Source organism: Xenopus laevis, chromosome 6L (assembly GCF_017654675.1).
Source record: "Xenopus laevis strain J_2021 chromosome 6L, Xenopus_laevis_v10.1, whole genome shotgun sequence".
NCBI classification, from domain to species: Eukaryota; Metazoa; Chordata; class Amphibia; order Anura; family Pipidae; genus Xenopus; species Xenopus laevis.
In genome coordinates this window covers 35,982,252-36,003,257 of record NC_054381.1, presented here as the reverse complement: position 1 = coordinate 36,003,257, position 21,006 = coordinate 35,982,252, and the positions used below count along the sequence as shown (strand labels likewise).

The 21,006-nt window shown below is 42.4% G+C and overlaps 1 protein-coding gene across 1 annotated transcript in view; it reads right to left on the bottom strand.

Moving 5' to 3' along the window:
- scin.L (scinderin L homeolog) overlaps positions 1-21,006 on the bottom strand; it is an 89,835-nt gene that overhangs the window by 13,120 nt on the left and 55,709 nt on the right. Inside the window, 4 exon segments of the mRNA NM_001092620.1 lie at positions 10,661-10,751; positions 13,403-13,524; positions 13,675-13,890; positions 15,290-15,378. Coding sequence (NP_001086089.1) covers positions 10,661-10,751; positions 13,403-13,524; positions 13,675-13,890; positions 15,290-15,378 — 518 coding nt within the window.

Here is a 21,006-nt window from a genome sequence, read left to right as displayed (position 1 = left end):
GATGCAATTTGAGTGTAGGGCTGGCCAGATATGGGATGACTTTGACGTAGTTGGCCAGATTAAATATATTGCAATATATGGACAAACAATCCCTGTGTTGTTTAAAGGGTAAGGCATTTTTTAGTAGCAGTATGCACAAAATGTCTCTGTCTTAAATATATTGATAATGGGTTGAGTGCAGAGGACTCTTGTATTTGTCTATATGTATTTTTGGTCACAGCCTCATTGCATCCCCGTTTTATGGTTTTAAAAATTAGTGGTGAGCACAACTTTCCCTTGTTTGTTGTAGATAGAGCAGGGTTGATAACTTGTTGACCTGCACATTACTAATCCCTATACCCTCTGTTATTGTACATGGATAGGGTGCTGGCATAGTTTTATGGTATATGTCTGTACTCACTGTAAGAAAACATATAGGGGTAAATTCATCAAAGAGTGAAGTTCCGCCACTAGAGAGCTCTCCATTCATTTCTATGGGATTTTGAAAGGCGTATTTATCAATGGGTGAAAGTGAAAGTTCACCCTTTGATAAATACGCCTATAAAAATCCCATAGAAATGAATGGAGAGTGGCGGAATTTCACTCTAGTGGCGGAACTTCACTATTAACTTCACTCTTTGATAAATATACACCATAGTCTGATGTGATGTGCCTCTCACACAATAATGTGATCATATGCCCACCCCCAGCTTCTTGGTAGGAGCTCATATTTTCTCCCGTTCGCTTAGGTTCTAGGCACTGGACCATGTATGTTCTCTGCATGCTTGTGTGCATTACCTCTAGGTATCCCAGTTTCCTCCGGTACGCCAAAAACATGCAGACAGGTTAATTGTCTTCTGATCAAATTGACCCTAGCGTGTATGTAAATGTGAAATGGAAATATAATCCCCACTGGAGCAGGGACTGACATGAATGATGGAAAACCTCTGTAAAATGCAGGCTAACATAAAGGCTCTATATAAATTGAAAACATAGTAATAATAAATAATAATGAAGTTTGTGGCCATGCAGCTGAGGCCAAGCTAACCCTAAATAGCTGAACAAATGACACATTCATTGAAGCTAAGGGGAAAGATATTTGGGGATAATTACTAAGTCACCTCTCAATATTTCCAAAGGAACAATAAGACATGAAGATGTCCTCCAATGATTTTGTTGAAAGATATTATAAATCTGAAATGAATATTGAAGTGCTACAATCCATTCTTTCATTCAATAGCAGCATATACATGGAATTTCAGGCTTTTGTTAAATGGTATTGCCTTTGTTTTGCAGGATAATCCCAAAATTGTTCTCACGCTTACAAACCATAATAAAGTGGGTTCTTTGCAACGTAGCAGGCACTGACAAGCCGTAGACATAGAATCAATTCCTTTAAAGCTTAGTCAGAGCTCCGTCTAGTTATTAGGGACGGTACATGCTAAGCTGATTGGTGCAGGCTAGGGTGCTGTAACGGGAGAGAATAAAAAAGGCATCATGCTAAGAGCGCCGTCTGGGGACATGCATTAGCTCAGGCTACCACTTCTTATTACTAATACTGTTAAAGGGATTCTCATCTGACAACAGTATTTTTGTTTAAACCCCTATAAAAATAACAATATTTGCTTTTGAAATTTCCCTTAAGTTCAGTAAAATAATTTTAGCAAGAGTTTCCCTGCCTTTTGTACCGCCTGTCCCCAGGCTTTTTTTTTTTTTACCTGTGAGCAACATTCAGATGAGAAAAGAGTTGGGAAGCAACAAGCATGAAAACTGTTCCTGGTGGTGCAAAAAAGTGGTGTGATTGCCTATTTGGTAGCTCCTATGTGGAATGGCACTGGCTCTGTTTGGCAGTACATCTTGTTTTTAAGCAACCAGAACTTGCCTCCAAGACAGTAACTCGAAAAAAGCACCTGCTTTGAGGCCAATGGGAGCAACATCCAAGGGGTTGGTGCGCAACATGTTACTCAGGAGACACTAAGCTAGTCACAGAAGCAAAGATAAAGTTGTATGAATCTTCGTTTTGTACGATATTAGGACCACATGTGGAATGTTCCGACATTTTTGCGTTTATTCAATCGGACAGGTTTCTGTCAGCTAAAGATAATATCTCTACACGTATTGCCTGGCGATATCAATAGGTGACTGTCACTACTATTTGTTAGACATAAATTTCGTACAATTGCTGTCTTTGAATAATGGCCAGAACATAGTGTATTTAATCTGAATGATTAGTGGTAGGTCTGGAGATTGCAATGAACAAGCGTTCGTCCGACATAAGGATATATCTGTACGTCTATGGCCAGCTTTAGGCCTATATGGAATAAGCAGCCACTTGGGGTCACCACTGGTTGCTTCCTGATGATGGTGATGGAAAGCACCTGAAATAGTCCTCATGTGGTTATAGTCACCCGAAATATGTCACTCTGAGTGACACCCATTGATGTTTTGCTTCATTGGGACAGAGACATTAAACGTTCTCTAGCAAGCTGAAATCATGAAGTCTGTCACCGTTTCAAAGGCCGGTATTAAAAAAGAGGACCTTGCTTAAAGGCAGAATTATTGCATCAAGGTCATATTTTTAGTTTCTGCTCAGACGCACAGCGGCGGATTTCCAAGTGACACGCCTCTAGGCTGTCTGACTCCTGCACCCCTCCTGCCAACACACGCATATGCGAAATCAGCCCTGGATTTACTGGGCTGGTGCCCCTAGGTCACACAGTCATAGTGCCAGGCCGCACGGTCCTAAATCCCGCAGCACAACCCCTCACGGGCACAGTGCTCCCCATAGTGAAGCTGGGCGGCATGCCACCTTAGGCCTGGGCCTTTGTGGCCTTGCCACAAATCCGGCCCTTCAGACGGATTGCAGCCATTTTAGTCGTGTGAATATTAATCCCATTTGAAGAACCTCCCCAAACAATGGCAAGAGGACACAGTGCATGTTCCTCATGACAAAGGGCTTTTAAGGTAATTTAGTGCATGTGGTGACATCTCTGTTGGAGACAAATAGCCCATAGTTACATGAACACTTTGTCTCTTTAATTACTGACAGTTAATCCGTATGAGCTCTGCCCCTGAGATCTGTGCCTCCCCCTAACTTAGCTCTCTTCTTTCATACTCCCAGAATTTACAATGGAACCCAAGCTACTAGAGTTATAGAGCCAAAGGTCATGTGAATATAGCCTAATGTTTAGATCCATGCAAAATCCTCTTTCACAGAACACCATCATCTATTGAGGGACTTCAGTGTATAGCTGCAGCTCTTGTATATAATCCTGTACAGCGCACAACCAGACCCAGACCTGCCACTTATTCATGAAAGAAACCTCCTCATTTTGCCTGCAGAAATCAGTGGTTAGGAATAATCCTTGTATTCATAGACCATAATGCTTTCCATCTGAAGACACTGTGTCCAGATGTCTGGCTCTAGGATTCTTATAGCCCCAAGCCTTCCTATGAACTGCATAAGGTTTTTTTGCAATGCATCATCATTTTAACAGGATGTTATCCATTAACACATGTAGTGGTGCGACCATTTGAATAGATGTCTACTGGAGAGAAGAGGATTTAGAGGGCCTAGAAAAATGTGGGTATGGCATGGTATAATAGACGCGGGTGTGTTTTTGCAAAAGAAACCACATTTTAATGACAGATACCAATCCCCCTGTGCTCAGCAGTAAAGATACAGACAGTGGCAGATTAATGATAAATAAGGCCCCTAGGCTACACTTTCCACAGGGCCCTCCTGTGACTACTCCCACTCCTGCACCTGGATATGTGCGGAACCAGGCACACGTGCTCTGTACACTGGGTTGGCACGATCCAGTAACATCACTTACATGTGCTGAACCTGGCCCAACATGTGCACATGTGTCTGTATCTGCACGCATCCGGGAGCATGCACCTTGCCTGTTTCTATTTTCTCCCAGTCCCAGGTGCACCCCGGCCCGCAAATTGAAATAAATTAAGAATTTAATTTTTTTTTAAAAAAAAAAGCTTGATGGGCCCCTGATCAACTGGACCCCTGGACTATAGCCTATGTAAGACTGTGTATTAATATACCCCTGGATATAGAGTCTGCAGTGCTGTACGGATACAGGCAAAGCCCCCCAGTAACTCACCATCACATCTACAGTACAAAGCCCCAGTTTCCCATCAATACAGAAACAGTGTAGTCCAGATGCAAGGCCCCATGTAAGCCTTATTGAGCAGTACAGATGCAGATGCCACAATGTCCTTGAGGTACAGATACTCAAGCCATGGGATGGCTATTTCTGTAATATTTTACCCCAAAAGCCCTCCTGTTTTTCATCTCTCTACTACCCTCCTATAAGCCCACCTACTTATTATTTCCCTGGTACTTCTCGTCAGCCCTCTTGTTTGGCTTCTCCAATGTAGCCTCCATAAGCCCACTTGCCTTTCCCCCAGCCAAATTGCCATTCTTGTTCTTGACACCTCCCATGAGCCCTCCAGCTTCTAACATCTTGGTACCCCAAGCACAATCAAGAATGACATACAGTACAAAATACAGGAATATGTTGCACACATTCTTATTTGTAGTCCAATAAAGATACTATCTGCTAACCTCCTATTAACATGTTCTATAAAACAAATCAAGGCACCTCCCTGAGAGACCATACCATTACTATGCAAAATAAGACTTAGTCCTCTGAAACAGTCAAAGGGTCACAAAGGCCATGTTTGCCCAGTAAGCTTATCTTCTTCTCTTTCTCACAGTTGTCTCTTAGTATCCATTCATACTGCATATAAGAAGAGGACACACTTGCTCTCAGGCAAAAATCAGATATTATGGGACATATTAATAATCCCGCTGGCCTAGAAATACTAGGCAGGCATATTTCCATGTAACTAACTATGATATAGGAGATTTAGCAGCAAGTGCAGGAGACCAGAAGGTGGAAACCAGTAGACTCTTCAAATCTCAGGAACATTAATGTGTCTGTATATTGGTAATGGCTTGACAGTTTAACAGAAAATTGACAGTTAATACTAGTATCCATGAAAGCATCTTCATACATATATCATTTGCATTGCTGTACACTACAGCAAAGAACGCTTACACTTCTTCAATGCTACTTCTGGTGGAGTAATGTTGTTGTGTTGGGTGGTGCTGAAATTCACCAGTCCCGATGGATCCCTCTAACAGAGTGTGTCAAAAATAATAATCCTGAGGTTGCTTTATAATATTATTATTATTGTTTTCACAAAATAAGAATCACTTTAAGTGCAAGCAGTAATAGAAAGAGTAGAAAGAGAAGAGTTTTATGATCAATATGAATTCCTGTTTTTAGCATCTGATTAGGGGCCATTAAAGGGGTGGTTGACTTTTAAGTGAGCTTTTAGTATGTTATAGAATTGCAAATTCGAAGCAACTTTTCAATTGTTCTTCATTATTTATTTTTTATAAATTTTTTTATAATTTTTTTTATATAATTATTTGACTTCTGCTTCTGAGTGTTTCCAGCTTTGAAATGGGGGACTCTGAACCCGCCTAAAATCAAATGCAACTTTGTACCTTTTTTTACTCATCTTTCTATTCAGGCCCTCTCATATTCATATTCTAGTCACTTATTCAAATCAATGCATGGTTGCTAGGGTTATTGGACCACAGCAACCACATAGCTAAAATTTTAAACCAGAGAGCTGATGAATACCTCAAAAACCACAAATAATGAAAAATGAAAGCCAACTGCAAATTGTCTCAATATCATTCTCTGCATCATACTAAAAGTTAACTAAAAAGGTGAACAGCCCCTTTAAGGAGGAACAGGCAATGGGTGCAGCTGAACTAAATTCACAAGGCTGAGGAACAGCTATAATAATACCAGACTGATAGGGGCAAAGGAGGCTGGAGTCACTTTAGAAGAAAAACATTTAATGGAAATTGAGGAATGAGAAGCTGAACAAATATTTTAGAATTCTTGTGACATCTAGTGGCCGATCATAATACTATATGCACAATAAAATACCTGACCCAGATTCCACATTATGTTACTTGCGGGAGTATGAATTAATCATGCTTCCAAATCTGTCGCTGGAAGCATCACAGCTGAATACACAGTAGGTATAGCCTGAAATTAGGGGAATTTATTATCTGGAGTTTCCCCAGAAGACAGTTTACATTAAAGAGATCATTGTAAACACCTCTGGAGCTTGATGTGTGTATCATTTTATTTGCACAGCATCATTGTGGTACTAAACACTTAATATCCTTGTACATATTTACAGTACCGACAATGAAACAAGCGCTGTTAAAGGGTGGATAATACAGAGAATTCTAATCAATGAAACTCAGATGAAGGCTCTCATGAGTAAATAGTATATCCACTGTACTAGTGATTAGTATACAAAGCTAGTTGATAACAGCAAGAAGATACACTTTCATGCCCAGTAACTATCTTGTCTGCCTTCCACGGGATTTACAGATTTGGATGTAACACTTCAATGGCTTTTGGCAAGCGCAGTGATGTGTATTATTGCATACAGATTTTTTGCCCAATGGCTTACTTACAGTGTTTTCTTTGCTGGCATAGATACACCAACCTATCAGGATACATGAATGGTAGATTTTGGCACAAAAATGCATAATTTAGCATTTCTACACTAATGCCGTGCCTGTCAGTGCATACACAATACTGTGTGTGTGTGTGGGGGGGGGGGTTAGAGTTACTAGAGCAGATTTTCCTTTTCAATGCTATGTGTACCACTGACTTAAAGGGATACTGTCATGGGAAAACATGCTTTTTTCAAAACACATCAGTTAATAGTGCTGCTCCAGCAGAATTCTGCACTGAAATCCATTTTTCAAAAGAGCAAACAGGTTTTTTTATATTCAATTTTGAAATCTGACATGGGGCTAGACATATTGTCAATTTCCCAGCTGCCTCCAGTCATGTGACTTGTGCTCTGAAAAACTTCAATCACTCTTTACTGCTGTACTGCAAGTTGGAGTGATATCACCCCTCCCCCCCAGCAGCCTAACAACAGAACAATGGGAAGGTAATCAGATAGCAGCTCCCTAACACAAGATAACAACTCCTGCCAGAAAGTAATTCCATCCTAAAGTGCAGGCACAAGTCACATGACTGGGGGCAGCTGGGAAACTGACAATATGTCCAGCCCCATGTCTGATTTCAAAATTGAATATAAAAAATCTGTTTGCTCTGTTGAGAAATGGTTTTCAATGCAGAAGTCTGCTGGAGTAGCACTATTAATTGATGCGTTTTGGAAAAAACATGTTTTTCCATGACAGTATCCCTTTAAATAATAGTTTACAGCAATAATATGAACACCTGTTTTACTAATCTTTATTACATTTTGCACCTTTTTTGGTAAAAATATACACTTTTGGGGGGCATAGCCTGCCATGACTGGGGCATATTAAGATATAACTGGGAGAATATAGAGAACAGACATGTCAGTGCAGCAACAGGCACAATTACCCCAAGTTAATTCTTAGCTTGTAGAAAGAAATACAACTACATCCCGCTACTAAACATTAGAGAGGCAGTTTGGACTTGGCTCTCTGTCTGACCAGACTCTTGCAAGCAAGATGGCACCACCTTCCTTAGAACAGCTTGTAAAGGTTCCAAAACTTGCCTGTCTGAACTTGCTTTATTCTATCAGGTCCAGCAGCTCAGTGCTGCTATGTCAGAAATGTTTCTCATTGGTGTCATTCACCCTTGTAAAAATGTCATGCTATTGCTAACAGGGGAAACCCCTCCTGAGCTGATAGACTTTACACCTTGGAGAGTGGCAAGCCATTACATGGGTTGAGCATGGGTTGTATGTGTAAGTATGGTGAGAAGTCAGTATGGGGTGTTTCACTTCATTTTCATGGCAAATATTCATTGACAATACAATTCAATAGCAACACATTGCTAACTGATAGGCTCTGATATACTGGATAACTTCAGGGGGATTCTTCTTTAGACGTATTCGTATCACTTGTATTGTGGGCTCACCCATGGGTGTTCTAACCTCACTTCCCTTCCTCCCACTATATAGCCTTCTATGGGGCAAATTCACTAAAGCGTAAATTCGTCAGCGTGACGTCATTTTGTTACTTCGCTGATTTACTAACGGGTGCTGGCGTAAATTCGCTAGCGAAGTGGACCTACTCTAGCACTACTTCGCACCCTTACGCCAGGCGAAGTTGCGCTATGGCGAAAGGACGTAACTACGCTAATTCGCTAACTTGCGCATTTTACTGAACGTTACCAGAATTGCCGTCGCCACCTCAGACCAGACGAAAAGTCCCAAAAAACGCTGGCGTCTTTTACTTTTTAAGGGTGATAGGCTGAAAAAGATCATAAATATTTTTGGGGGTACCCTCCTTTTCCCCTACATTTCCTAACATATGGCACCTAAACTATACAGCAGGGATCCCCAACCTTTTGAACCCGTGAGCAACATTCAGAAGAAAAAGGAGTTGGGGAGCAACACTAGAATGAAAAATGTTACTTGAGTGCCAAATAAGTGTTGTGATTGGCCATTTGGTAGCCCCTATATGGATTGTCAACCTACATTGAGACTCTGTTTGGTAGTAAACCTGGTTTTTATGAAACCAAAATTTGCCTCCAAGCCTGGAATGCAAAAATAATCATCTGCTTTGAGGCCACTGGGAGCAACATCCAAGGGGTTGGAGAGCAACTTGTTGCTCACGAGCTACTGGTTGGGGATCACTGCTATACAGCGAGCACATGTATAGGGCAAAATAACAACTCTATTTTATTTTATGAAGCTTTCCCAGGCTTGTGTAGTTTAATGTATCTGCTGCTACATATACGTCCATTGTACTTTAACTTGACGCCATATGCAAATTAGGCATCGCTAGCGTAACTTTGCTTTGCTTGATGAAGTAACGATAGCGCAACTTTGCTACCTTTCGCCTCTCTGAGCGCAACTTCTGATTTTAGTGAATTAGCGGCGCCCTGGCGAAGTGCGGCGAAGCCAACGCTGGTGCAACTTCAAAGGTAAGTACATTTGCCATTATAGCTCTTGCTATTCCTCACTCCTGGGCTCTCCTTCCTTGGCTTAAAGGACAAGGAAAGGCAGATATTAGACAGTGTTTTATTTTGTAGAGGATATCCCACTGAGACCAGACCCATGCACACTAGCACTTTGGTAAAACGATAATAAACGGCACCACTGAAAAGAAATCTTCTTAAAGGGGGGACCTGTCGCCCTAAGAAATAATTACAAATTTTTTTCTATCATGTTAGCAAAATTACTTACTTACACTATATTTATTATTTACATTTTGTTTCCTTTAGTCTTGGAATTACACAATAACAGCAAGCAGGCAGGAGCCATTTTGTGCAAACCGTTATTAAGACAAATTGTGTATCACTTAAAAGTTTGTGTATACACCAGAATGGGGAGCCTAATGCCCACACACAGTGCCCTAAACAATCATAGAGAGTGAGAAGGGAAGGGGAAATGCGAGGAATGCAATGACATCTAGGAAGAGCTGAATGGAAAGTGAAAGTAATTGACTCAGGCTAGAGGTGGGGCAGACAATATTTGATTGACAGCTCAGATATTTAAACAGGTATGGATGTTTGTTGGGTTCCATGTTTAATTTGCAAAAGACTTTTCGTTTTTTATGTTTAGGTGACAGGTCCACTTTAAAAGCCTTTATTCAGTTAGGGGTTCTGAGCTTGGCACCAGGTGCCCGGGTCAGAACCTGTAACTCAATAAAGGCTGCTAAGAAGATTTCTTTTCAGTGGTCCCGTCTATTATCAGTTTGATGGATATGCAGATGGATGTGGCCATAGTGTGACCTGCACCCATGATCAAGTGTATTACTAAAACAGATGCTAACAAAAGTGTTGTGTGCACTAGCACTTTGGTACCAAAAAATAGGGTCTGTTGCCCCATTTCCATTACCCCCAGTAACTCCATATGTGTGTTTAACCCAATTTTGTGCACATCATACTGTTACACCCCTGTAAAGCAGGTGAAAGAGGAAGGAACCAGGATGAGTTCCTGCTCCACAAATGTACTCCTGTCTGTCTGTCCATAGTGATTAGTACAATGGGGAAAACTCACTCACTCAGGTCCATGTAAGAAATACAAAGAATCATGACCCCCTCCTTTTTGCCATCTGTACCCTACCCTAAGCAATAAAACCATAAATAAAACCTGTTAGTAGAAACATAAAGACAAAGAATCAGGGATCAGTAACTTGGCATGTACTGGGGTAGATTGGATTCACTTGCTAGGAGTTGGCCCTTCAAAAATATATGATATGGGCCCCCTCAAAAACTTTGGATCATGCAGGTGTGTAAATGGAAAAATAAAACAAACCATTATCAATGAAAGCCAACAAAAAAATGTTGCCTAATGAAAGAAAACTTTTAGCGACTTTATATTATTAATTAATTTCTCAAGTGAAATAAAAGTCAATCCATTTGTTAATGTAATTGCTATCTGTCTGTGTGTGTAGGAGTAGCAATATGCCTTGTTATTAAATGAACATAAAAAAGCTTTACTTCTAATATTTTTGTTATACTTATTATTATGGTAATTATAACTAACAATGATAAACATTACATAATTATATGAATAATACTTTTACTAATATGAATATATTTTTTTTTTCTACAACCCAATTGTGAATAGTGTTAATGGCAGCCTGGAGGTGCCAAAAACAACAGACCTGGACAGCTTGATCTCCAAGAGAGCGATCCAGCTGCACGGTGAGGAAAGCAGATGCCGTTAGCTCATCCCGCGTTGCCTTGGCTCCTTGCCTGAACAAAGCAAACATAGGAAAGATGCATTAATGATTTGCATAGCCTTTTGTTATTCTGGAACAACAATACAACCCATACAAAGGTACTTTACATGCACTTTTTAGCATAACAGGCGTCAGGCAATAAATGTAGAGATAACCTTGTATATTTGCTATTTAAACTTTGATGGAACCTTTTCTGATCAGTTATACTGAGACAAAAGAAGATATTAACTATGGTGGGCATACATATGGCAATAAAAACTATTAAACCTAAGATAGGGTCAGCAGCCTATTGGGGTTCTAGGCCTGCCCAACCAGAAAATATGCCGACTATCAGACGGGTTAGAAAATCCAATGTCAGCATGTTAATACAGTCCTCTTCTGACTGTTCTTGGTACACCCATAGTATCAGGATGAAGGGAGGTTAACCCCCCCCCCCGAAACGTTGATCTTGTTGGTGTTATAATAATAAAAGGAGGGGCCACATCCCCGACTGCAGATAATAGTGTGTGTGCGGATCCGTGAATTCACTACTGTGGTTCATTTACAGGACACAATAGTAAAAACAACCACATTTTTTGTCACAATGAATAAACTGATCTTGTAGGATCTATTGGTAGCTGAAGCTTTAAGAGTCTTTCCAATTTAATTGTAAAACAAAAAATCAAAAAATATAGTGTGGTAGGGTGGCCACATTTCTGAATTATTTTTTTGAGCCTGCAGGGGTCGGTGCTGCTTGATGACATTATGGGGAGGGAAGGCATGGACGGGACGGGGGTAGAGAATATGGGCAATTGCAAATATACCTGCAACTACATTGCCTGTAAATTTGTAATACCTTCCCCGCCTCTGTTTTACTGTCTAGGCTGGTCAAATACTGGCCAACTATAAGATAGTACAATGTTCTAGACAAAAACAGAGTGCACTTAATATCTGTTCAGTATATATAGTATAAATACCCCTTTTTACCCTTGTAAAAGTCCCTTACAGAATGTTCAGTCCAGGAAAAATTAATTTGGGTTGAGCTCCCCTTTAAATAAGGAGGATTATGTTGTATTAGCTGGTCCATAATAGCCAGTCGTGATACAGGGATTTGAAATACACATTGGAATAGACAGGTAATAAGTCCAAAAATCTCATGGCTACCTTGCTTGCCCAGTGGTTAGGGAGAGGCAAGCAGAAGCTGAGTGAAATAACAAGGCCCCCCAGGCTTTTTATATACAGGAAGAGACTGACCTACAGTAAACTAAAGACGGATTCACAGCACCATCCATGAAGATAATGTAAAAAGTCTTTATTGGTTATCAACCTCTATGCTGACGATACTCAGATCTATCTCTCATCTCCTGATCTCAACCCAGAAATCCTAACTCGGGTCTCCTCCTGCCTGTCTACTATCTCTACTTGGATGTTGCAACGCTACCTTCAATTAAATCTCTCTAAAACGGAAATGGTTCTCTTCCCTCCAACTAACACCATTAACATTCCAGAAGTATCCATCATAGCTAACAATTCCACTATCACCCCATCTCCCCAGGCCTGGTGCCTTGGGGTTATCCTAGATTCTGCCCTGTCCTTCATTCCTCATAGCCAATCACTTATTAAATCATGTCATATCCAAAATATGATCATTTATCACCCAAGATGCTGCCAAAATTCTTATTCACTCTATCGTCATATCACGTCTAGACTACTGTAACTCTCTTTTAATTGGCCTTCCCCTCCAGATACTGTCACTTCTCCAGTCCATAATGAACACTGCTGCGAGGCTCATACACCTCAGCAACCGCTCCTCCTCTGCCATGCCACTCTGCTAATCCCTACACTGGCTGCTGCTACCTTTCAGAATAAAATTAAAATTAATGACCCTGACATTCGAAGCACTTCATAACTCTGCCCCACCCTATATCTCTGATCTCATTTCTATATACTCACCTAACCGCTTGCTACGCTCCTCTACTGACCTGCTACTCATCTCTTCTCTCATTACCTTCTCACATTCTCGCATTCAAGGCTTTACAAGGACTGCACCCCTCCTCTGGAACTCTCTTCCACATTCTGTCCAACTTTCTCCCAACCTTTCTGCTTTCAAAAGATCTCTTAAAACGTACTTCTTAAGAGAAGCCTACCCTCACTCTGCTTAACTACCAAATGCAATACCACATACAGTACCACATCTCTCACCCACTTAATTCTGATCTTGCCAACTCCTTGTGTCTTATTCCCTTCCCTTTAGATTGTAAGCTCCTTTGCACAGGGCCTGCCTCACCTTTTGTACCATTATTGGTTGTGATGTATATAACTACATATGTTCTATGTATGTGATTTATCTGCACATTTACTTTACAGCGATGCGAAATATACTGGCTCTATATAAATAAATGTTAATAATAAATAATAATACATGGCTCGGATCTCAAACAATAAACAACGTTTCAGGGCTAAACATTGCCTTTTTCAAAGGCCCTGTTTGTTCACGAAACATCATTTGTGATTCCGTCTTCTATTGTACAAGAGGGTTGAAGTGGAAAGCTTTACACGGGCACCTGTTTTCTACCTCTTCTGATACGAGTTTGGTGAGTGCTGACCAATTGCAATTTTATAACATACAATAAACCAACAGCATTTTGCAGCTACTTCTGTTAAAAACTTTGTATGACAACTTACCATGTGTAGATGATCTGCCCTTTTGGGTATGTATAGAGAATAATGTAGCAGTCTCCACCGTAGAACTGGCCGAACGTGTTTGGTTCTATTGGAACCCGCCCGCAACTTTCAACACGGCTGATCTAGAGAATCAACACATACACCAACAAGCTATTTAAGAGATAAATTCGTAAATTAAAAAAAAAACATTTTCCAGAATATCTGTGTTTTATTGAATGAAAATAGGAATGAAAGCAATATTAGAAATAAATAAGGAAACATCGGGATGATACCTCTACTTTTCCTGAGCCATCATCCACCATGTTGTGCTGAGCCGCCATCTCTGGAAATTCATGCAGCTTGGAAGCGTCAAATTCAATCTGTTTGATATTCGCGACCCTTTCCGTCACATACACTTTCCCAAATCCTTCGCTTTGGTGCCTCTCTTTCCAGTCTTTGAAAAACTGTTTGAAGATTGGTGTCTCCCCTCCTTCTGGTAAAACTTGGATCTAAATAGATGAAAAGAGAACTCCAAAAATGGAATTGACTTTTGTATACTGCATTTTCCTTAGCCCTACAGTTAAGGGTAGGGACACACTGGACGATTTGTCGCCAACGTTTTAAAAAAGTAAATCGCGGCGACAAGACGATCGTCTTTTTTGAACAGAAGATTCACAGCGACTATTGGCACAGAGCGATTTGTATCCCATTACTCTGTGCGGTACGTGCTCCACCCAAACCGGAAACGGTTTGTGCTTCCCGCTGTAACCTGGCGTCTTTACGTTCTTGCGTCATTGCGTTCGCATTGTAATTTGAATACAATTGCTGCTACTTATCTGTATGTGTGTGCGTGTCTAGGAGATTTCAGTGCTTTTCTAAGTACATGCTATTTCTGATAAATCGCTCGGAAAAGGGTCTCAGTGCGTTTTGGAGCTACAGGCGATTCACAAACGCGCTGTGGGCACAGGAGCTGGCGTCTTTCATTTGTTTTTGTTCAGAGACAAAACGAGCGATATGTCGCCGCGATTTGCTTTTTAAAAACGTTGGCGACAAATCGTCCAGTGTGTCCCTACCCTAACGGAAAACGTCAGACCATTCTGACCTGACAAACGTCTTGACCTCACTACACAGGTCATGTTCACTCTTACTCTTTTTTTTATCAGCCACAAAGTCATTTGTGTTCCAAATAAATGTAAATGAGGACAACACAAATCGAAACAAAATTGGCACTAAATACAATGGAGTATATTTATCAAAGAGTGAAGTTATCAATCGCCATAGTCCACTAGAGTGAAATTCCGCCAATCTCCATTCATTTTAATGAGATTTTAAAAGGCGTATTTATCAAAGGGTGAACTTTCACTTTCACCCATTGATAAATACTCTTTTAGAAATCCCACAGACATGAATGGAGAGTGGTGGAATTTCACTCTAGGGGACTGTGATGATCTCTAACTTTACTTACTGACATCATTGCGGATTATGATACACAGATTATGCTGATTGGAGCAACATTCCGGAGGATATATAGCAAGATCCTATGTACAAGTTATTCTGAATTGAGAAAGCCAGTTGGATGACTGGTGAAACATCTTTAAGAAAAACACAGCAAGTCCAGTTGATTTGACTTAAATAAAGAAGCCAATAAATGTTTTTGCCACTTGGTGGTGCTGTGGTTGTGCCATTAAACCTGCAATTTTGTCTGAATAAAGGGGTTTGCTTAGAAGGTTAACTTCTTATTTTGTGAATTATTTGACATTTTTACAGACAATAAGATAAAGTACCACATAGTAAATATGTCACATTTAATGCAGAGAGCCTGGTGTAGCCATTCCTGGACACCAGGGGGGACACCAGGGGGCCCCCTCCCCATACATTTTATGTTATGTGACTATGAAAATGAGTTACCTGGGTAGTGGCAGAATAATTCATCTGCTGGATAAACTGCTCAGCGGTCTTCATCGCAGCCTTTCTCTCTTCAGCAGTTGCATTCTTCCCTGCAAACCAGATTTCTCATTACAGACTCGTCTATGTATTTATCTATAATCTTACAGTCAATAGGAAAAAATAGTAACATAGCAAGTATGGTTGAAAAAAAGACACATGTCCATCAAGTTCAACCTTTTAAGTCTATATACAGTATAACCTGCCTAGCTGCTACCTGATCCAGAGGAGGGCAAAAAAAAATGTGAAGCTTCTCCATTTGCCTCAGAGAAGGTGGCAATTGGACAAATGTATAAAGAGAAAATAATTAAAAATACTCATTGAGACATTACCCATGGGCATGCTGAAAATTGTAATTCAAAAACCATTGCAGATCACTGATTTCAAGGGGAAGTAAAAAGAAATAGAAATGAATAATTAATAGAAATAGAGAGCAAAACTGCACATGTGGTAGGGGAGTTTACACCTATTGTGCCAGTTACTCCATCATTGGAGAAAACACAACTTTGACAATAGCTTTAGTCTTGACTACATGTAAAATTGATACAATATACAAGTAGGCAGCATCTCCTCATGCTTTGCACACTGTGATTCTTCTTCTTTACTGGTTTGTTAATGACATAACATGTAATGCTAGTAAGCAGAGAGTGCGTTTGATTCTGCTGAAATGGGTTGGTATTGTTTTTGTGCAAATACCACAAAATGTAATTTCCAAATGTGCAGCCAATCCATTACAGCTGGATCATATCAATAATTCATAGTCAGCAGAACTCCTCTTCAGTTTGTCCAGATGGAAACAGGTGGTTAAAGTGGTTAGAACACTGGAGGAAGATAGATATGAAATGTGTTGTTCTTGTAATGTCATAAGTTGCTTTTAGGGCTATATGTTGTGTTCTGCTCTCTCTGTATGAATATATTTATTAACTTAATTAATAAGTGGCACAACACTGAGTCCCCATAGGTGCAACACACAAAGGGGGCCCTGCAAGCCTGGACTGGGAGTCAAATAGGCCCTGCCATTCCAAGTACTCAGAGGCCCAAATAGCCTCCTACCAGCCCACTATATGGTAACTTTCTATGGAACCATACAGCAGCCCCTCTGGCATTTGCCAGAACCCACAGATTACCAGTCTGGGCCTGGTGCCCTGTACTTATCACCCCACTAGAGCACCCCTTTACCAATTTTTTCCCTTCCATTTTTAAAAACAAGTCCCAATGTGTCTTTTTTTATAAGGCTGCAGAGTGACATAAATCAGTATAAAAAAAAAAATAAGTTTTTGGCTGTGGGAAATTCCCGTTATAATGAACAAAGTAAGATGTGGTTTCTGATTGTATAATTACTAACGTCATTATGAAAATTGGCCGCTTTAGGCATTCCAGATCAAGCCAAACACTTAAATATGTTACTTTATTAAAGTCTTTTTTTTTGCAAATCTGAAACAAATCAAATTTCTCTACAAAGCAAGTTAGTCATTTCTAAAGAATGCGCCCTTTATTCCATGAATCACCAGCGTTCTCAGTAGTTTGTTTCTAGGCTGTGATTTACATAGTGGCAGAACAAGTACCATTTGGTTTAAAAGGTTCATTTGGAGCCAGGGTGCAATTGAAACCATTTGACATTTTAGTTCTTTCTACTGCAAAGTATTTATAAATATATGCAAAAATAGGACGACACACTAAGCAGGTACTGTGCGGCCCAGGAGTAGTGATGTACTGGTCTGCCCAACACCCACAGGACCCATAGGTTTACCCACAGGTGGGGCAGGTTCGGGATGACTGCCATAAACATTCTGCGTGTTAGGGACGAACAGATTTTAGTTGAGCTCTTCTTCCACTCTCCTGGCCCATGATCTTTACTCTGCCGGCTTTAGGCTCCGGCAGCCTCCATTTATAGGTGCATACATACCCCACCCCCTTTCGTGACATCAGACATGTCCAGGTCAGACGCAGGTCTATAACTGGAGTTGCCGGCTTAGTACAGGTTGGGAGCAGATGGGTTTGTATCAAATTTTTATCGACCTGAACATCACTACCCAGGTGGATTTAGAAACCACTGGAGTCCTGCTTGATGAACAATGGAGACCACTACAACTACACTGGATTTATAAATTGCCAGGGACCTATCTAAATAGGGAAATAGGCCACTCAATTTTCTTTCAAGACACTTCACAATTTACAGCACATGATCAATCACTCAACAGAATCAACAATAGTCTAGATTTCTTTGACAAAAAGTACATCTGGTCTCAAGGTGGCCCTTTTCCAACTGTAGCACTTTGCTTGGGTAATGATACTGTCCATAACTACTGAATCCGTGATATTGTTAGTTATCTATAGTGAAGAACTTCCTTGTGGCACTACAGGGCTAGAGCTGCAGCAGGTGTGACATAAGTGATAACTAAATGCACTTAATGGTTTGGCAAATGCTATTTATGTGCTTATGCTCATCTACTATCAGTATATCACCCTACCAGCTTGTCAAGACCGCCGGGAGCGCGAGGAATCGCGTCCGCTCCCGGCGGCGAAGAATTCAAGATGGCGGCGCCCAGTCAACCCACGTGGGTTCCGACGCCGGCGCCGTGACGTCAGCGCGGCGCGACGGTCGCAGGCGCGCTGACGCTGGCGCAAGGGCGCCAAATTCAAACATAAAAGGACGCCTGAGACGCCAAGATGGCGCCCGAAAATAGGATTCTGTTCCCTGAGAGTTTCCTGGGTTCCCTTGCTGTTTTCCCTTCTTATATCTGCCTGATTCCTTGTTGTGACCCTTTGCCTGGACCTGGACTTCGCTGATTCTCTGCCTGCTATTGACCCCCTGCCTGGACTTTGGACTTTGATTATATTCTGCCTACCTTGTGACCTGTAGCCTGAACCCGATTACCCTTTCTGCTTAATCCCTGGATACCACGATCCTGATCCCTCCTGAGGGGCTTCCTCCTAGATCCGGACTACTCCCCAGAGGGGGCTCCCGGCTCCCTGACATTATTTTCGGGCCATGGATCCTTCTGAGGAAGCCACACCTCATGTCGGACGAGCGCTCCGCGGACTGGCATCCCGCATGGAGGACTACGAAAACCAGCAGGTTCGCATTGGGCAAGCACTCGATGCCCTGCTAGCTCAAGTGCCTTCTGAGCCTTCCACTGCTCCACCTACTGGAGATCCCCCCATGGCGGCAGCCCCTACGAACGCAAGCTACCCGACAGGTGAGCCTCGCATTCCACCTCCCCCTCGCTTCAGTGGGGACCCACAAGCCTGCAGGGGGTTTGCCACGCAATGCCAAATTCAATTTGAGTTCCAACCCACACAGTTCCTTGTGAGCGTTCCAAGGTGGGGTATGTGATGTCTCGATTGGAAGGCAAGCCACTGGAGTGGGCAACGTCTCTTTGGGAGAAGAATTCCCCGCTGACTTTTGATGTTAAAGACTTTCTCCAAGCTTTTCGTTTAATCTTTGATGCTCCAGGTCGGGTTACGAACGCCCCTGCCCGTCTCTTGCAGCTCCGGCAGGGAAGCCGCAGTGTCAATGACTATGCTATAGACTTCCGAACACTGATGGCGGAGACTTCCTGGTGTGATGACGCTTACAAGGCTGTATACTACCAAGGCCTATCCATCCGCATCAAAGATGATCTCGTCTCCAGAGAGACTCCTGACACCTTGGAAGGGCTGATCGCTCTATCCATTAAAGTGGACACTCGTCTCAGAGAGCACCAGGTGGAGAGAGAGCGCAGCAGACGATTTTCTCCCTTGTTGGCCCCTCGCTTTCAAAGGCCGATTCTGCAAACACCCGCTGTTCCTGTGACTCATGTGTCGACGTCCCCCTTGGAGGAACCTATGCAAGTAGGAAAGACTCGCCTCTCCGAGCAGGAAAGACTCCGAAGACGTATGGCAGGTCTCTGTTTATACTGTGGTGGGCATTCCCATTTTGCCAACGCCTGTCCTGCCAAAGCCAAGAGTTTTGTACCCCGAGGTATGTCTCAGGTTTCTCATGTAGGGGGCATCACTCGAGGTCCTCAGGAGAAGTATCAAGAAAGTTCACGCAGACTTCTTCTTCCTTTGCAGATTCACCTGGCAAGTAAGTCTATCTTCGAAAGGGCCTTCCTCGACTCCGGAGCGGATGGCAATTTCATGGATGCCTTTTTTGCCGAACGCATGAAGATTCCCCTGCTTCCATTATCTTCACCCCTGCGAATTACCGCCATAGATGACAAACCCCTGGAGTTTGAATTCGTCACAAAGTTCACGGCGGAACTATCTGTACAAGTTGGGGCGCTGCATCAAGAAAAACTTTCATTCTTCATCATCCCCTGTCCTTCTACTCCAGTAATATTGGGTCTTCCGTGGTTACGTCTGCATAACCCCACCATAGACTGGTCCACTGGGCAGATCTCTCGTTGGAGTTTATTTTGCCTGCAACATTGCCTTCCGTCAAAACCCCTCGAGAAGGTGAATGTCTCCTCTGCGGAATTAAAGACTTTGCCCTCCACTTACAAGGGATTTTCCGATGTGTTTTGTAAAAAGTCGGCAGAGTTCCTTCCCCCACATCGCTCCTACGATTGTCCGGTTGAACTCCTGCCAGGAGCTATGCCCCCCAGAGGGCGCACCTACCCTCTCTCTCCTGCAGAGACTACCGCTATGAAGGAGTACATCCAAGAAGGGTTTATCCGCCCTTCTACCTCTCCTGCAGGGGCTGGGTTCTTCTTTGTGGAGAAGAAGGACGGAGGCCTTCGGCCTTGTATAGACTATCGGGGTCTGAATAAGATCACCGTGAAGAACAGGTACCCCCTGCCCCTGATTGCCGAGCTCTTTGACCAGCTGAAAGGGGCAAAGATTTTCTCCAAGTTGGATCTCCGGGGGGGCCTACAACCTCATTCGCATCCGGGAGGGTGACGAATGGAAGACGGCATTCAACACTCGGGATGGGCACTATGAATATCTCGTTATGCCCTTCGGCCTATGCAATGCCCCTGCCGTCTTCCAGGAGTTTGTTAATGATGTGTTCCGAGATCTCCTAGGAAGGTTCGTAGTCGTATACTTGGACGACATCCTGATCTTTTCCAAGGACCTTGAAAGTCATCGCTCCCAGGTGAAGGAGGTACTCTCTCGTCTGAGGAAGAACTCTCTCTTCGCCAAGTTGGAGAAGTGTGTCTTCGAGGTATCCAAGATCCCCTTCCTAGGATACATTATCTCTCCAGAGGGATTTGAGATGGACCCCGTGAAGGTGTCGGCCATCCAGGAGTGGCCTCTCCCACTGAGTACCAAGGCAATCCAGAGGTTCATCGGATTTGCTAATTATTATCGACAGTTCATCCGGGGGTTCTCTTCCCGCATTGCACCTATCCTGGCCCTCATCCGGAAAGGGGGTAAACCCAGCCTGTGGCCTCAATCCGCCATAGAAGCCTTTCAGTCCTTGAAAGAGGCCTTCACGTCCGCTCCTGTTCTCCGACATCCCAATCCTGCACTACCCTTCTGCATCGAAGTCGATGCTTCTGAAGTCGGAGCCGGAGCTATCCTGTCTCAGAGACACTCCACTGATGGAAAATTGCACCCCTGTGCGTTTTTCTCCAAGAAGTTCTCATCCGCAGAGCAGAACTATGATGTCGGAAATCGAGAACTCTTAGCAGTCAAGCTTGCCCTTGAAGAATGGCGTCACCTCCTGGAGGGCTCTGAAATTCCTGTCCAGATTT